The sequence below is a fragment of the Solanum pennellii genome, chromosome 8, assembly GCF_001406875.1.
Source record: "Solanum pennellii chromosome 8, SPENNV200".
Taxonomy (NCBI): Eukaryota; Viridiplantae; Streptophyta; class Magnoliopsida; order Solanales; family Solanaceae; genus Solanum; species Solanum pennellii.
In genome coordinates, this window is record NC_028644.1 from 3,311,465 (window position 1) to 3,330,614 (window position 19,150).

Sequence of the window (19,150 nt, forward strand, 5' to 3'; positions counted from 1 at the left end):
ACTTGAATACCTTTTCTACTAGTAAGTTGAGAAAGTTGGCTGTTGTATTACTTGGTTTGATAAGTGAGATGAAAGATGAGAAGGATCTCGTAAACAACAACCTAGACATCTTTCAAGATGGAAAAATGGCTTTAGTTGCCCAAATATCTGATATTGAAAGTCAAATGGTTGTTCTAGAAACAGAAAATCTAGAACTAAAGGAAAAGATAAAAGGGGCGACTACTACAATTTTTAAAGGAAAGAATGAGGCTAGCAGATTGCAGCTGGACCTTGAAAATAAGTTGCATACTGCTGAAATGAATATTAAAGTGGCTTTCGAGAGAAATCATGCATTGGAGAGGGACCTGGTCCGTGTAAAAGAGGAACTTGAAAATTCCCTCAAATGGACTAATTCCTCTAAGATCCTTACAAATATACTCGGTCAAGGAAACAACATAAAAGGAGATCTGAGCTGCAAAAGAGACTGTCCTGCGTTTAAAGATTGTGGAGAAAGTTCATCAAACTATTCCAAACCACGGAATAAACTGAAGAAGGGACCTGGTCCTGTGTATGGCCAACAGAAGAACTTGCAGAAGAGGGGACCTGGTCTTCATGCTAAATTTGTCAGATCCGACAGTAATGTGGAAAAGAAGCACAAGGGACCTGGTCCTTGCTATCGTTTTAGCAAGAACACTTTGCCCCCTTGGACAGGAAGGTTTCTTGTTAAGCCTTTTGACAGTTATTGGGAACTCTGTTTGAAGTGGGTTCCTAAGTCTAACAAGTAATTCTGGTGCAGAAGAGAGGAAGCAGTCAGTGTTTGTTTATAAATAGCAGATGCTCAAAACACATGACTAAGAAGGTTACAAAACTTCCTCTCTCTCAAGACACTTCAAGGTGGAGGTGTCTATTTTGGCGAATGGCAAGAAACGCTACATTATTGGTGTAGATTTGTGATGAATGAAATGAAGCTAAGCTCTTATCAGATAACTGTTTTGTCACAAACTTGCTCTCTCGGGCGATGATTTTGATAGAAAAGAGATGCAAGAACATGTATATTGCTGATCTGTTTACTGCTCATTGTGATAGTCTCACTGAACTTAGTGCTCAAGGTATGAATGCTGAGGTATGATTAAGGAGACGTGCTCATATGTGTTGCTTTGTTGCACAAACCCGTGTCAGGGGACCTGGTCCAAGTATGCATAAAATGATATTTGCAAATGACAAAGGTTGTGACGATGATGTTAAGGAGAAGCAGATCAGACCTCCTTCAGGTGAAATATGCAGACTTTGAATCTTTCAAGAATCTTTCGACTGAAGTGATAAATGGTACATGTTTGTGACCAAAATGATGATAATGAGAAGTTTGATCTCAACATTGATAAAAGAATAATTGTGGTACACTCTTCCTCCAGCAAGGATTATCAGGGGTATACTAAAAATGGTCATGTGTTTATTGATGAGTCCAGAAGATTTTAGAAGTTGCAAAGAAAGAAGTTTTTGAGATAGAAGAGTTGCTTCAGAATCAGAGAGATGGTTTAAATAGTGATTTTGCTGAAGAACATCCTCATGAATCCAACAATCTCAAAGAAGATGATGCAGATGATGAACCTGATGAGGGACCTGGTCTTCTAGACAGTGCTGAACAAAGATGATGCAGTTCAAACTGATAATGTGAATTTTGAAGGTGAGAATGAAGAAGCTAATCAAGCTCAGTTTGAAAGAAGCAAACTCTGATAGTCGATTCCCCAACAAGCTGATCGGTTGTCCAAGTTGCTCCTCAACAATGTATTCAAGAGAGGTAAAAATGTCAAAAACTCTTCTCTTTGAATTCAATATGCAAGGAACTGCTGATCATTCAGGTACATATTGATGATGTCATCTTTGAGGCAATCTTTGAGGTGTTGTGTGAAGAGAAGCTTTGTTAAAAGGCAAGATTCAATTGCTCTTTCATCAACTGAGGCAATAAATGTAGCAAGTGCATCTTGATGGGTTCAACTCTTGTGGATCAGGAAACATCTTGAAGCTCATAAAAATCTGGCTGAATTAATCAAGATGATGATGGAAATGCTAAAACCTTCTTGAATGGATCCTACCTGAAGCAATCAACTCTTTTAATGACTATGAAAAGGGAGCAGGTATCCTTGCTTTTCGGTTATGTATGTTTTAGCAAATTCAGTTTCATACCTTTTGTAGGTATACACACATGGAAAAGGGGATGAAGAAAAAGGGAGGTCAGGATAGATCTAGGCAATGACATTCAAACTACAGAGAGGGACCTGATCCTTTCTCGAAGGTTAGCAATCTTAACATTGCAGTTTGAATTATGCATGAGAACCATTGAAAATGCCACATGTCTGTCCTTCAGGAATCTGACTGTTGTCTCATCTTTTGAGTGCCAAAATGATACCTTATTTTCTCTTTCTTTATATTCCATGTTTCTTTCTATTTCCCCAGAAAAATTGAGTTGTCTTCCAAATATCAAGGTGCTTCAAAATTTTCTTTTTTCTTCTTTTCAAACACACTTCAAATTGTTAACCCCTTGATTCTTGCTGGAGAATTCTTTGATGAAAATGTTTTAAGTGTGAAGAGGGATCTGGTCCTCCATGAAAAATGAAGAAGTGGAAAAGATGATGCTCCAAAAGGAGAAGTTGATATTCTGAGAACTCAAAGTTTTCTGAAGAGGAAGGTGCAACAAAAAAAAAATAATAATAATAAAAATTGGCAGCCCTGAAGGTTAAACATAGAGGTTGGGTTGCACATCATGTTGTACGCTAAGAGAAGATTCTTGAAATCTTATGCTAGGGATATGCTCTACTAATTCTATTCTTTCAATCCCTTGCCTCTAAATCATCCCTTCTCTTCCTACCTCTCTATGTCAGTCCTCATTTATCTCTTGGGCATTGTTCTGGTTTTCATCTGTAATCATACATGCAATGCTTTGATGACTGATCTTTTGTTTATGGATGTTAAATGTCTTGTTTCTACTGACTTGTCTCATTACTTTATGCCTTTTTGCTCATGCTCTGTGTTGCCCAAGTGGCCATGAATTTGCAAGAACTATATTTTTGTCAACTTGGTTTACTGCTTTAACCCTTTTTTATGATGTCAAAAGGGGGAAAGTTGTTAAGGTAAGGTATGAGATCAATAGTGTTATAACTGCTTGAAGAAGACATGGTCACATCGATAGGAGGAATCAATGGTATCTACTTGAAGAGATATGGTCATGCTGATAGGGGGAATAAATGCTTGCTACCTGACGAGGACCTGGTCCTGTCGATAGGGGGAAGAAGATGTTTGTCATCATCAAAAAGGGGGAAGATGATATGTTGATGTTTTGATGATTCGACAAACTTTAGGGATGATTAAACTGCAGTTACCCCAAGAATTCTTTTTGATAGGGGGAACTGATGAATAAGTATGTCATCATCAAAAAGGAGGAAAATGCTATGTTGATATTTTGATGAGTTGACAAACTTCGAGATGATGAAACTCAAGTTACCCTAAGAATTCTTTTTGATAGGGGGAACTGGTGTATAAGTATGTTATCATCAAAAAGGGGGAAAAATGTTAGTTCGAAGCTGAATTAAGATGATAGCTCGAACTTGATATGAAGTTTTGATGATTTAACAAACTTATCGATCTAACAAGGAACCAAATCCTTGTTATTGGAACTGCTGACAATAAGATGAATGATAAACTCAGTGTGAGGTATATTTGTGTGCTATCATCAAAAAGGGGGAAAATGTTATATTCTAGGTGTTTTGATGATCCTCACAAATGCAGGGACCTGGTTCCTGGCAGAGTGCTCTCGTTCAGATACAAATGGGGTACAGTCATAAAAGCTGTCATGTCAGGTGGTAGGTGAAAAGTGCAGTATCCTACACCAATAAGAAGAGCGAACGAGATTGTATGTTTCAGTATCTCGCAAATGCAGGGACCTGGTACCAGACAGAGTTTCCTCCATCAGATACATAATTGGTTACAGCTGTAAAGCTGTCACGTCAGAGGTTGGTAAGGCGTCAGTGTACTACACCAATCAGAATGGAGGAGGGTGTTTGTCCAACGGATAATAACTCTTTATGTTTGATACTTTTAGCATGACAAACACCATATTATATTCATTCATCCAAAGAAGGAAGTCAGCCAGCAAGCCTTTTCAAGAACTCATATAGAAGTTTGCAAGGGACCTGGTTCCCGCAAGCAAGGGACCTGGTACCCGCAAGACTGCGACGTGAAAAGGATGAAAAGACAGCTGTCAGAAAAGCTGTCATCTCTGATGCGGTAGGTGCACAGCTTTTCCAACAGCAGGCCTTCAGCCAATGGGATGACTTCAACGAATTTGTGGGAATTTATATTATCTCTTTCCAACAAACACAAATTCAAGACTTGGCAAATTAAATTTGGATTTTCTCTGAAAATTCACAAGCTTGAACAGAAGGCCATCTTCAAGGAAGAACATTGCTCAACTCAACAGAAGGACCTGATAGGGTTTCTTATTTGAGTATTGCAGATGAAACAAACCCAGGGACCTAGTAGAGGTACCAGGCTCTCATGATGACGAGCCAGTCGATTGCCAGCTGGAGACGGTACAGAAAGTAGGTGCACACTTCCCGATGGCGTCAGAAAGTGTGACTCTTCCAGCCAATGGCAAAGAAGTTTAGGAAAGTGACTTGCCCATATAAAAGGCACTTTCCTAAACACTTTGTGTGGTTTTTGCAACTTGATAAAAACTTTTCAAGAACTCTTGCAAAGGCTACTACCAAGCAAAGGCAGAATCATTCCAAGAACAGCAGAAATCTCTGGAGCTTTTTAGTGCAGCTGTTTAGGAATATATTCTCTTGTTCTTATATTGTAAACTATTCCTGAAACTATAAAGGAATCAGTGGGTAGTGTTGAAAGTCTAAGTTGTCCAGGTGGGATAGCTTAGTGGGTAGATAGTTTTCTACTTAGGCTTGTTAAGCAATAGGGACTGTTGCTTAACTGTAAGATTGATAACTCTTTCTTACGTTTGTTGTAATCGTGTTTTACTTTTGCTTTTGAAGATTAGTGAAAACGATTGAAAATCCTGTGGAACAGGTCGTGGTTTTACTCCCTTAAGCAAGGAGGTTTCCACGTAAAATCATTGTGTTGATTTTACTGCATTTAACTTTCTGGTAATTTTCTGGAGTGTAGTAAGGGACCTGGTCCATTACTTGTTAAGTGAAGGCACATATTCTATCACATTATGTACATTTTTATTTTTTTCAATTTTATCTATTTAAGTGTCTTTGAAATACCATTAAGCAATATAATATCACACGATCAAGTACAAGATCTCTTCAATTTGATCTCTTTTTCAATTGTAATTATACTAAAAAATCTACTAAAAATCGAAACTGATGAAAATCAATGTTAAATTGGATTGATTTGATTTATAGATTTAATGAAGACATAATTAATTTAGTTGTTTTTTTTAATAAAAATCAAACCAGATTAACCTATGTACATCACTAGTAACTATACGGCTTGGAACAAGCAAACAGAAAAGAACAATATATATCGGGATCAGTTATCTTGATATTATTTCTAATCAATGGAATAACATGTATTTCGTAATCTTATAGAAAAGGAATTTGACATACCTTAAAGATATTTTGACATTTTTATTACATGATTAACCATTAGATATTTATATTTGTAATTATATGGATTTATAGCTAGAAGGCCATTAAATGATCAGATTTAACTGCAATATGAGAATGAAACAATGAGGTTTTTGTATTATTGTACGGTCTTTCCTGCAATGACAGCAAATAAAAATCCAAAACATTTTTTTGATCAGTACAAGATTATACATATATTGGTTTCTGTAATATTTAACCACTGGACTTTTGGTAATTAATTATTCAATGTACCCCCAAACCCTATATATATATATTTAAAAAAATTCAAATTAAAGTATATAGTAGTACTATATATCTATGTACTTTGTCATTACATTATTGTTCTTGTTCCTTCCTTGCTATGTTTTGTTGTACGATGCAATTGAATCGAGGATTTATCGAAAACAGTTAACATAATCATGATAAGGTTTGAATACATTTTATATCGTCGTACGTAGTTGTATTATTGAAATATATCAGTCTTAAGAGGATTATAGGCAAGTAGCCTCTTGTTTAGTAGCCTAATTAGAAATGAAAATTATACCACTCCACTAGTAGTGTCAACTGTTATAATGAAAGATCCATATCTGTAAAAATAATAAATATCTCCACATGGAAGTGTATTTTAATTTTTTTTTATATATATAATATAATATACGATGACAAGGACAAGGACAAGTCAGATTATTGGAATGGAAGGAGAGAGTAAAAAATAAAGTATAATTGCCTAACTTGATAAGATTCCAGGAAATAGACGCTACCACATATGATATGAAAGGCATCATCATCATCATCTATTTCTCTTTAGTTTGAGACCTCTTTCAAAATCTTTTAAGCCCTAAAATCATTAATTTTTCGATTGAAAATATCAATTCATTACTAGATCTGTTTGATCATGAATTTCTTTGGTAGTGTTGTACGAGAAGAAGAAGCATCTTCTTCGTCTTATAACAACCAACAACTTAAAAGGCCTAGTAGTAGTACTACGGAGCTTATGTTGATGGATTCATCGTCTACTTGTGATGCGTTGGTTGAAAGGGAACATATGTTCGATAAGGTAGTTACTCCTAGCGATGTTGGTAAGCTGAATCGTTTAGTTATACCTAAACAACACGCGGAGAAGTATTTCCCTCTTGATTCGTCTAGTAACGATAAGGGGGGATTACTATTGAATTTTGAAGATAGTAATGGGAAGCCATGGAGGTTTAGGTATTCGTATTGGAATAGTAGTCAGAGCTATGTAATGACTAAAGGATGGAGTCGTTTTGTTAAGGAGAAGAAACTTGATGCTGGTGATGTTGTTTCATTTCAGCGCGGTGCTGGTGAGTTGTCTAAGCACCGTCTTTTCATTGACTGGCGTCGTCGTCCTCATCATGAGAATGGAAATAATCAGTTTATGTTACCGCATCAATTTTCTGATGGGCGGCTTTTTTATTACCCAACAAATTTGTTGCTGGAAGGAGGTAGCAATATGGGTCATCCACCTAATTATTATAATCCTCAAAGTTACATGTATGAAATTGGTAACCGCTCTTATAATATTAGTAATGGAACTGTGATAAATGCAAACCCTTTAAAAAATGAGATAAGATGGGGAGGTTGTAGTAGTACTACTACTACAGGTAACTATGTGGAGCCAAGGGTGTTCGATTCGGTGCCAGTGGTTCAAGGTAAAGTGGCTGCAAAGCGATTCAGGTTGTTTGGGGTAAATATGGACTGTCCCATGGATCAGGATCACCCATCTATCCCAGCAACAACAACGGTTTATTCTCATTTGAACAACAACAACTCGACACCCTCTGAAGAAGAATCATCTGAAAAAGGCAAGTCGTTTGATTTGGATATTTAAATCTTCTGTTACTATATTATATTATAAGCTTAATCAATGTGCATATACTAATGTTTTCCCCCAAAACCCACCCCGGAAGAAAAAAAATGTTAAAAAGTACTATATACATACAGAGATCAATATTGAAGGGATTCCTGATAAATGTCAAAATTATGGCAATGGAGGACGAAAATAGCATATCCAGTGCAATTCATTTCTGTGAGATAGAAAAAATTCCTAATTTCAGGTTCAACTCTTTGTATATGTGATACTACTTTACCTAATACTGGTTATATTATTTATGATGACTTGACCCTCATCTTAGTAATGCCGCAGTTTTTCTTTGACATTTTATATTGGAATTACACAGGGTACGTTTTTGTTTGTTGTTAAAAATTCTAACATTATCGTTTCTCATTCACTGAATCTCTTTGAATTAGTGGAATCGACCTATGTTTTGACTTATGTAAATTAGGTATTCTTCTATCATGTACCAATCGAGTCTATATCTTATATTACTTCTTTTCTTCCCCTCTTTCTCAGTACATGAACAATATATATACACGTTTTAATAATAATTTTCTAATACATGAACTTTCTTCTTCGAAATCAAGGTTTACATTATAGGTTGTATTTTAGCAACATTCCCTTCTTCAAGAATCACTTCTTTAAATTTTCATTAAAGCTAGTCTTGTTAGATTAGACAACATGTTTTCTCAAGTCTACAATCATTATTTAAGTCGTTGAGTTATCATTCATCAACTCGTTAATTGATTTGTTCTTTTTCTTGAAAAAAAGAAGATAAATCTTCATTGAAATCGATGTATAATCTTTTTCTTTTTTTTTAATTAAGTCATTCAAATCTTCTAAATTCACATAAGTCCCACAAGAGAAACTTTGATCTAGTAGTCACTCATTTTCTCTAGTGAACAAAATGATTCTTCTTTACTTCATTTTACTTGCTTTCTCAATTCAATACACTTATATATTCTTCTAAGTATAATTAAGTTGTTTAATTTCTAGTCTAGTGCATGTATCTTAATTTAATTATTTTCCTCTCCTCTTTTCTAGTACACCAATAATACATGATGTATTTTAATATTGATTTCTTATACATCAGACAAATCAATTATCCTTTTCTTCTTTCAAAAACATGGTTCATATTTCGATAGTAGGGGGTACTAGAGGAAGGAATAATAGAGGAGGAGATTATAAAATTAAAAATCAAATTCTTATCGAAGGTAAAAATTTAAATACAGTCAATTAACTATGTTATTAAGATTCATCGCTACGTAAAAGTTGAAGTTGAAATATGATGAATTAATTGTCTTCTATTGGCTTTGAAAGTTGTGTTCTTGTCTCAACTTAGCTAGCGTTTGGCCATAAATTTTCAAATATTCTTGGCAAATATTATTTGAGTGAAAATTTGGGTGAAATTTCACCATGTGTTTGGCCATAGGATTTGGGAAATATATTTCACTTTTTTAGAAAAATATAATTTATACCCATAAGTTTTAAAAACTATTAAAACTAACTATAAGTTTGTATTACAAGTCAATTGGATGTTCGTTACAACAATAACAAATAGTTTCCATCACACTAGAGCAATGTGGTAATTTGGAGCGAGTGCAACAAGTATCATTCCATACATCGTGAAGTAGACGAAGCACATGATTTTATTATCTTAAGTTAATTTTTCATCATTTTCATCAACAATCATATCATTATTTAATATTCACTAAATATTTCATCACTATTTTGGTGTTCACGTAAAAAAATTATGTAATACAACACAAACAACTACTAAAAGGGTGTTTTTGTAAAAGATAAAAGTTTGGGGTAAAATTTTAATATTCAAAAGATCCCAAATAATGAGATTTGGCCCAAATACTAGAAAAAACTAGTATTTGGGAATTTGGGATATTTGCCAAAAATGTTTGCCAAATAATGACAAATTGTATGGACAAACATTATTTGCCAAATTTTTCCCCAAATATTATTTGGGAAATCTATGGCCAAACGGGTCCTTAGTTGTTCGTGTTCCCTCCTGAAATGATTGGTTCACTTTAACCATCAATCCATTGACTCTGAATGAACTCCTCTAGGCATTATATGAAAGTGTTACTCCCTTCGTTTCGTTTTATATTAGATGATCAGTTTTATTTCATACAATGATTTTTAGAAATTATTAATAAATTGATTAATTTTACTGTTTTGCTCGTTGTTTATATCGATGCATATAAAAATAAGTTAGGAAAAAAGAAATTAATTTTTCTCATAGTGAACAAGAAAATTACACAAGAATATTTATTTATATTAGCATATTCACATGTTATTAATATTTTAATAAAAGTAACAAGTGTTATATGATAATTTAAACTCTAAATTAATTATAGGAGTTTACTTAAGATTCTTATTTGGTTATCAAAAATAAGAAAGATTATTTCATCTCTTTCTTGTCCTCATTATTTTCAACTCGTTCTCTATCAAACCATTGAAGCAATTATAGACAATCAACAATGGTAACGATTTTTTTTTCTTTTTAAAATCAACACTAATTAATCTTATAAAATAATTATTCAAACTTTATTAAGTCTTCTTCGCAACAAGATAAAGTTTTTGGATAGATGCTTCTATTCCTTCCGACTGTATTTTCTCTTCTTTGTTCACTCATTCAACGATATAAAAAATAATCTTTAAATGTAAAAATATATAATTAAATTAAAAATAAGTACTTCCAAAAAGAAATTAATGGTGCGATTTTCTTGTCTTGAGAATGGTTCACATTCCAAAAGCCATATTAATAATTGTAGAGACAAAGTAGGAAAAATTTGATTAATTTTATTCTGATTTTATAATTTTATAAGTAATCAAATAATATGAGACGAAGGCACAGTTCTTTTATAAAAAAGCTTTCTTTAAAAAACAGAAATGCCTTGTTTTGAATTTTACATTGTTTTTTTTCAACCATTTTATATTTTTACTATTTGAAACTGGTTTTCCTTTAATTACTCCAAATTAAAATTAACGGAAAATATATGTCAAACATTTCTTATGATTTTCCACACTAATTTAAGCCCTGTGTGCAACGAGTCACCCTTATATATATCGAAAAAACACACGAGGTGGTGCATGCTTCTTTTGATATTCCACAGAGACACAATATTTATTAAATTTTTAGATGAAATGTTCTCACACTTCAGTATTACAGTATAGTGCGTAAAAATCGACTCCACCACCATCCATATTAAAAATAAAATAAAATTACGTGCTTGATTTATGAAAAAAAAATAATCAGAATCTGAAAAATATTAGCCACCTTTCCTACACATTTTTAATTAAATTTTTTTTATCATATTCCTCTACCTTAGCTAGCTCATGGGTTGTCATGTCCACTTCATTTTTCATATAGTTAATGATTCTTTAGATAGAATATAAACAAGTAACAAATAAAGTAAAAGATTTGATTTATTTTTACTTAAAAATAATTCATTATACTTGATCATGTCCTAATGTGCCTATGGAATAATATTTGTTCACTATGATCATACATGTACATTCCTTAAAAATATATATATATAAATTCTAGCTAAACACACCTTTACATAAACAAAATAATGCTCCCCTACTACAATTTGTGATCCCAACTCTATAAAAGATTTTGGCCAAATACATAAACAGATCCCTAAACTTGTTGAGTTTTTTCCCTCGGGTATCTCAATTACGTCATTTTTTTTATTGAAGCATTGAACCACCCATAATTTGTTCTTTTAAAACACTGTTGGTTGATTTTAATCGGCTTTTCTATTGTAAATGCCTTCAACTGTGTTCTGATTGTAATAATTTTGATTGAAGGAATGAAGACAAACCGTGTTAGTCTCATTTGTTTTCTAATGTGTTCAAATGACTTAAGTAAAACACAATTATTCTCGAACATTTTCACTATCAATTAGACTTATGAGTTGTGGAACAACATATGTATCATCTATGAATACCCCTCATAAATTTGGTTCCACATCATACAACGGTGTTTGTTTAAACGGAACAAATTATGAGGATTCAATGATTCAATAGGAAAATGACGTAGTTGAAGTACGTGAAGGAAAAAACCTAACAAATTTAGAAATCTGCTTATGTATTTGGTCAAAAATGTTCATTACATAATAATAATAATAATAATAATAAATACTTTTTTATATATAAAAATATGTCATTATTTCGACTTGAAAATAACGGACTAAAAAGGAAATCAAAGGAGTATTTTGATGTTTGAGCTAATTTTGTGTACTGATCAGACGTATACATATGCAAGGTCCACCCTAGCTAGTCTTACTTTAATTAATGGAATAGGGATGTATAGGAGTACGTAGTGATTGCATAAATATGAATCATAGGTTTTTCAACTTCATGCCTAATTTGATGCAAAGCCAGCTAACCATATTAGATAAAAAGTATATAGATAGTATTGCTAACATGACACACATGATATACATATATATATATATAAAAGGAGTATTGAAAATATTACACAATATGATGTAAATTATTAGTTTCATCTTTAAATAATTGAAAGACTTAAAAACACTCATATACTTGACTAGCTAAAATTAAATACGCCTCTAACAGTCACATGACATGAGTATTAAACTCATGATAAAAAGTCGAGAGAAGTTTTAAAACAAACTTAAATTTGACAGAAATTTGGGAATGTATATATGTTACAAATCGGAAGTGTATTTAAGTTTATTTAGCCAAGTAAATGGGTGTTTTTTAAACTGTAAATAGTTCAGAAATAATTAACAACTCTCCGTTTTAAAAATTGATCTAGTTTAACTTGTCACGAATTTTAACAAAATAAAGATAGATCTTTTAATCTTCTAATCTTAGTTTAAAGTTATGATAAATATACTAAAACATTTTTTAATATATGATCTTAAACATGTCACGTAATTAAAATTAAAATATTACCCCAAAAAAATAAAATATTTTTTTAAACTAACAAAAATAAAATTAAAAAAATAGATCATTTTCTTTAAAACAGAGTGATTTATAATTTACACCGCTACTAGCATATACAAACTATATAGAGTGATGGCAAAAAGCTAGCTACTTACAACTAGCGTACTTGGGTGGCAGTAAGTTTGCTGGTTTTTGAGCAGACAAACATAATAAATTAGCTTTTATTAATCATACTTCAAAATTCTAAATCTAATTATTACTATATTTAATTATTTAAAAAAATAGTACTATAAAAAATAGGTAATAAATCTCTTTTATTTGCTAAATTGAATATCTATCACATTGCAACAAATCCTAGAACAATCAAAACTCAAAACAATTATTATTCTCTTGTCTTATTTTCTATGTTACATTTTTATTTTATATTTATATTAAAAAATTATTTAACCTTACCCTTATCTTATTTAATGTTTTCTTAAGTCAATATTATAATAAATAGTGAATACGTTTTCAAAATTAATTAACTACTCTATCAAGGGTATAATAGGTAAAAATATGGTAATTTATGCATAAATTTAAGGGTAAAACTTATCCACACCGGATGTTTACACCAAACCAATACATGCATGTTATGCGTTTAAATTTATAGTTCGTTTTACTCTATAAAATCACATACTAATAGAGATTGCATTGATATTGTAATCTAACTATTTATAGAAAGGAATGACAAAATAAAATGGGACGAAGTGAGTACATTTTTTATATATAATACTTTCTTTATCCACTTATAATTATCGTATTTTACTTTTAAAAAGACAAATTAATATTTTTTTAAATTTAAATTAAATTACATTAATTCAATATTATAAATTTAAAAAATTAATTATTCAAAAACTATATAAACCAACAGTTTACTTATCAATATAATAAAAAATATATAACAAAATATTAATTATAATTTATCTCTAAAAAAAATTATAACGATTAAAAATGAACGGAAATCTGATAATGGTGATAGTAACTGTTCAAGCTACGTTCCATATATAACAGCCGTAAAGATAAAGACGAATTGTTATTATATTATATGGTCCAAAGATAATTGGTGGGCCACTCTACATTAGCTAGCTACAATAGTGATCATCATCACATACACATACACAAACCCAATTGTTTCCTTCAAAATTTTAATTCATTCAAAGCACGCCGGCCTTTAAAACTTTATCTCCAACTATAATTATTAATGCTTATAAAAACTTATCATAAACAATCGTTTCATCGTTTTAGTTTCACACTTAAACTATTCAAAATATAATAACAATGATGATTTGAATTAATTATACATATCATGATGGAGTCATATCATGATGGAGTCAGTATTTCCATCGGAAAGATTAAGAAAAAACATATGTAATAGTGTTGACAAATAAACTACACCAAATTTCAAGCTAAAATATTGAAAATGTTGCTAGCCAAATTCAAACTACGCGCCTACGAGTTTCTGAAACCCTATAATCCCTAAATAAACCCCTTGTGTTGAAGGGGTTCAATACATATTTGACCTTGTATACTGAACTTCACGTAAATTCGCCCTTCACTAAAAAGAAAAGGTGAATTATATGGGAATTTTTCTGGAGATTAGTATAAAAATTCGCATGAAACTTATTTTCTTGCAAATTTTCATACTAATTCACAGGAAAAATCCCCATGTAATTCATAGTTTCTTTTGTAGTGCTTGGTTACATCTAAGTGTATCTACATACACACATTTGATCCAAAGAACATTGAGGTGTATTTTTCAAACTAACGTATGATGTGTTAGGATCGAATCCCCCCCCCCCCCACTTGATGAATTAAGAACACAAGAACTTTCAAGAGAAAGAGATAGAGTTCTAGAGAGAGAAAGAGAGAAACCAATATTTCGTGGTAACACTCCGTGAGTAAACTTCGATGGCGGTGGGTATATATATCAATAATTCAGAGTATTTTAGGTTACAGAGAATAAATGGAGAATAAATATTGCAGCCTAAAATTTGGGTTAAACCGCGGAGGTTAAACCGCGTAAACATTAATATATGACAGTACATCAAATATTAATCAGGCTCCACAACCTAACATGATGATAGTAATTCAAATATGTTTTTGACATTTCACTCGAAATTTTATCTATTAAATTATAGACCTCCTAAAATCTACTAAAAACCAATAGAGCTAGCTAGTTAAAAAAGAAAGAAATAGCATATTATATATATAAAAATAAATATAGTAGCACAAAGAGGAAAATAGGGTAGAAACAGAAGAGAAAAAGGGTGGTGATCTGAGTTATATATATGGAAATAGCAGAGACTGGTTGGAGTTGGGAGACTGTACATACAGAAAGTGAAGTAGACACAACATAAATGATAATAGTCATATATAGCACCAGATCCCACAAAAACAATTACTAAAACTTTTTTCAATCTCTTAACCCTAGAGCCATTCATTTTTCTAGATCTATACATTTTGATCATGAACTTGTTTAATAGTACGATGATACAAGATGAAGCATCGGATTCAGCCTCATGTTATTACAACCAACAACTTAAAAGGCCTAGTAGTAGTACGGAGCTTATGTTGATGGATTCATCGTCTACTTGTGATGCGTTGGTTGAAAGGGAACATATGTTCGATAAGGTAGTTACTCCTAGCGATGTTGGTAAGCTGAATCGTTTAGTTATACCTAAACAACACGCGGAGAAGTATTTCCCTCTTGATTCGTCTAGTAACGATAAGGGGGGATTACTATTGAATTTTGAAGATAGTAATGGGAAGCCATGGAGGTTTAGGTATTCGTATTGGAATAGTAGTCAGAGCTATGTAATGACTAAAGGATGGAGTCGTTTTGTTAAGGAGAAGAAACTTGATGCTGGTGATGTTGTTTCATTTCAGCGCGGTGCTGGTGAGTTGTCTAAGCACCGTCTCTTCATTGACTGGCGTCGTCGTCCTCATCATGAGAATGGAAATAATCAGTTTATGTTACCGCATCAATTTTCTGATGGGAGGATCTTTCCTTTACAGTCTTATCCAACAACATTTTCGCGTAATTATTATAATAATCCTCCACATAGTTATTACATGTATGGAATTGGTAACTCCAGTGCTAGTACTCCTTACTACAGTTTCAACAACAATACTAGTGTGATGGTTAATGCAAGTCATTTTGATCATAATCTGATGAAATCAACTAGCGTTGAGGAGCCAAGGGTGTTCAATTCGGTACCAGTGGTTCAAGGTAAAGTTGCAGCAAAACGTTTCAGGTTGTTTGGAGTAAATATGGACTACCCAATGCCCTCTGAAGAATCATCGGAAAAAGGCAAGTCATCCATGTCCTTCGATTTGGATATCTGATATGTAGCAGAATCAAGATTATGCATATACTATCTTATAATGTTCATGGGAAGTCTTTGAGATAGAAAGATCAGTAATTTCAGGTCCAATTTGTGTATATTTATCAGTACTTTAGACAATTGAGATCGTCGAGGATGAAATACTACTATTGCTAGATCCTCTGAATGCTAGTTATTTTATGATTGATTTCTCAAATGCAGGCCCTGCAGGGCAGGTTATGACCCTGATCTAACTTATTTGTATATGATGCACCTGACTTACACTGTTAGAGTGGGTAAAAGTCTTACACTGGTTAGGTAATGGATTAGTGGTCTGCTTATATAGATTTGGATAATTCTCATGCGCTAGCTTTTGGGGTTGAGTTAGATTCATGTGTCATATCATTACGGACTGGGAAGCTTAATTCTCCTTGTTTTTATAATCTTATAAAGATGGATCGCTCGCTCATGATTTCATTTGTTTGCTTCTTGGATCAGAACTTGATTACGTTTCTTCTAACTTATCACCAAGTACAAGTCTTTGCAAATCTTTCTTCTTTAATTTTGCGCTCTTTCTCATCTAATCATCTACCTGATCAATCAGGCTTAGCTTGTTTTACGTATTTATGTCCCTAGTCCACTTCAACAACTTCTCGAAACTTGAGAGCTCAGCCTCATATTGATCAGGCTGATGAACAATGATTGTCATGGAAGGAATTGATCAAAGTTGAGGTTTTTTTCTAGACTTTTGGGATTATACTAGGTATGTGTGTTCATCAAAACATTCATCTTCACCTGTGCTCTCCTCTTTTGGAGATTTCTCAGTAGCATGAAGAGTTCTTCTTCATCATATTCTCAATTATTATCATATTTGTTATATACATGATAGAGAACCTTTAGAAGTGTTCAATTGTTCATAAATCATCATACATGTATAAATTTTCATTAAAGCTAGTGTTGTTAAATTCAGCAATATGCTTTCTCATGTTTACAATCATAATCAAAATGATCCTCATATGACTCACTTTCTTCTCAAAGTTCTCATTCATCTTCTCCCAAACTTGACAAGTGAAGGAAATAGTTCTTCTCTAATTTACTTCACTCTATACAATTAATGATTCTCTTTGAATACAAAAGATTTGTGAATGTAGGTGTTCATTTAAAAATGGGAGTAGGTGAAGGGAATTAAAGAGAATTACAAAGTAGGGATTGGACCTTTACCAACTAGGTGAAAGTTCAAAAAATCAATCAAGAAGTTGGTCTACGACCATTAGATCCTTAGAAAAAGGAGCAACTAAGAAGAGAGGGATATAAAAGAACAAAATGAATGTCTTCGATCTGGCTCTTGTTTCCTGTAGGTTTATACCTCGCTAGGTTGAGTAAGAAAGATATTCTATGTTTCTCTTTTTGTTGTTGTTCGGTTCGATAGAATTGTTTAGAATCTTCTCCTAGCTTCAGTTCCTATATGGTTGTTGAAATAAGATGAATTAACTGTCATTTATTGGATTTGGAAGTTATGTTATTGTCACAGCTTCAATATTGTTCATGTTTGTATACATAGTCTCCTCCTGAAATATTGGTCTATTGTTTGAAATTATTCTACCAAAACCTTACAATTACTCTATTATATAATAATAATAATAAATAAATAAATAAACTCTATTATATTAAAGAAAACAAAAAATGTGTAATTTTAAAATCTAGATAGGTTGTCTCAATCCAAATGTTTGTTCCATCATTCAGCTGTTAATTTCCCTCGATTCAACACCACATCCTTAGAAACTGATTTTATTTCGTAAGAGTCGTTTGATAAAGTGTATTAATAAAAATAATGTATTTATTAACTCTATATATTAATAACATGTTATATGGTATAGTGTACTTTTTCAGAAATTAGATATACACTCTATTGTATATGAAGATATGTATGACTACAACCATGAATTTCTAGTAATAGTAATACAAAGGGTTTTAATGCATGCAGTACTACATAAAAAATGAGTTTTAGCGGTAATTTAATAGCAATTGCTATTAAATATGTACTTTTAAAAATGAGTTTTAGCGGTAATTAAAAAGCAATTGCTACTAAATATGTATTTTTAGCGGCAATTAGCATTTTTTGTATATGTCTCTAAAGGCTTTAGCGACATTAGATTTAATCACACTTAACAAATGCCGGTAAAAATTTTAGCACTCTTTATTAATGTGCATTTCTATTGTCGCTAAAAGTTGTTTTTGTTATAGTGCATTAGCATGATTAAAGACCCCACTGTTTCTCAAAAGAAATATTTTTTAATCTTTGTAAGTAAATATTTGAGCTCATACATACCCTTACCATTATACAAACGGCTCACGTATACCCCTCAACTTTGTAATTTGAAACTGATATGTTCCTCGTAATAAAAGTATATCATATATATCCATACTGTTACACAAACAACTCACATATACCCCTATCGTTACAAAATGAGCTCATGTATGCCCTTCATTTAACTGCAAAAGTTAGCCATTTGTATAACATTAGGAGTAAATTAAATATGAGTCACTTTCATAACGAAGAGCATATCAATTCTAAATGACAAAGTTAAGAGAGATATCAGACATTTTTTTCTATAATTAATATAAGTATTACTAATATAGTATATTTTAACATTATTTCTATACGCTCTATCAAATGATCCGACACACCTAATGAGTACACATGCATATGCAAGGTCCACCCTAGCTAATGTGACTTTAATTAATGTAGTATAGGAGTACCCATGTATAGGTTTTCCAACTTTTTTGAAGCAAAGCAAAGCTAGGTAACCATATGTATAAATATTATTGGTGACATGGCACAAAGTGATTGCAATTAATTAGAAGGTAGCTAGTTAGTGTACTTGTGTGGCAGTGAGTATGCTGGTTTCTGGCCAGACAAACATAACGAAACCTTTTCTGCTAAACTTTCACGTTTTAGTTTGTGAAAACTTCTATATACATGTATATATATGTATGCAGCCTTATTACACTTAACTTTTCTTCTCATCACTCATATAAATGTAGCTATATTTTTATTTAAATACAAAAATATAGCCAAAGAGTAGAAAGTCTACGCGGGTTATATATAAGCATAATATATAAATATGTCATTTAATCTTAATTTATATTATGTTTATATCGTCTAATTTTGAGTATGTACAAGTAGACACTCAAACATGTATAAGATTGAACCGAAAGATACAGATTGAGTAGACATCAAACGAGAACGAACTCTGAATTCGGCCCCCCCAAAAAATAGGTAAAATCGATGTTGAAATCGAATATATGTTACGTGGCATCTTACATGGTAATTTGTGTCCTACGTGGAGTTTTATGTGTATTGTGTCACATATGACTCA

General features: G+C 32.2%; 2 protein-coding genes across 2 annotated transcripts; both read left to right on the forward strand.

The window, feature by feature from the left end:
- The first annotated feature begins 6,317 nt into the window (after positions 1 to 6,317).
- Positions 6,318 to 7,836, forward strand: LOC107027092 (B3 domain-containing transcription factor NGA3-like). Its single transcript, XM_015228263.2, has 2 exons — positions 6,318 to 7,444; positions 7,584 to 7,836. Exons 1-2 carry the CDS (start codon positions 6,517 to 6,519, stop codon positions 7,643 to 7,645), a joined length of 990 nt encoding a protein of 329 aa, XP_015083749.1. The 5' UTR covers positions 6,318 to 6,516; the 3' UTR covers positions 7,646 to 7,836.
- A 6,838-nt stretch (positions 7,837 to 14,674) lies between these two features.
- LOC107027327 (B3 domain-containing transcription factor NGA3-like) lies at positions 14,675 to 16,247 on the forward strand. Its single transcript, XM_015228502.2, has one exon. It carries the CDS (start codon positions 14,914 to 14,916, stop codon positions 15,790 to 15,792), a length of 879 nt encoding a protein of 292 aa, XP_015083988.1. The 5' UTR covers positions 14,675 to 14,913; the 3' UTR covers positions 15,793 to 16,247.
- The last annotated feature ends 2,903 nt before the right edge of the window (positions 16,248 to 19,150 follow it).

Excerpts from the sequence above, each read along its gene's own strand:
- LOC107027092 (XM_015228263.2), top strand. The coding sequence starts at position 6,517 with ATGAATTTCTTTGGTAGTGTTGTACGAGAAGAAGAAGCATCTTCTTCG. Across the intron at positions 7,445-7,583 it reads AGAAGAATCATCTGAAAAAG|AGATCAATATTGAAGGGATT; the intron begins GCAAGTCGTTTG and ends ATATACATACAG.
- LOC107027327 (XM_015228502.2), top strand. The coding sequence starts at position 14,914 with ATGAACTTGTTTAATAGTACGATGATACAAGATGAAGCATCGGATTCA.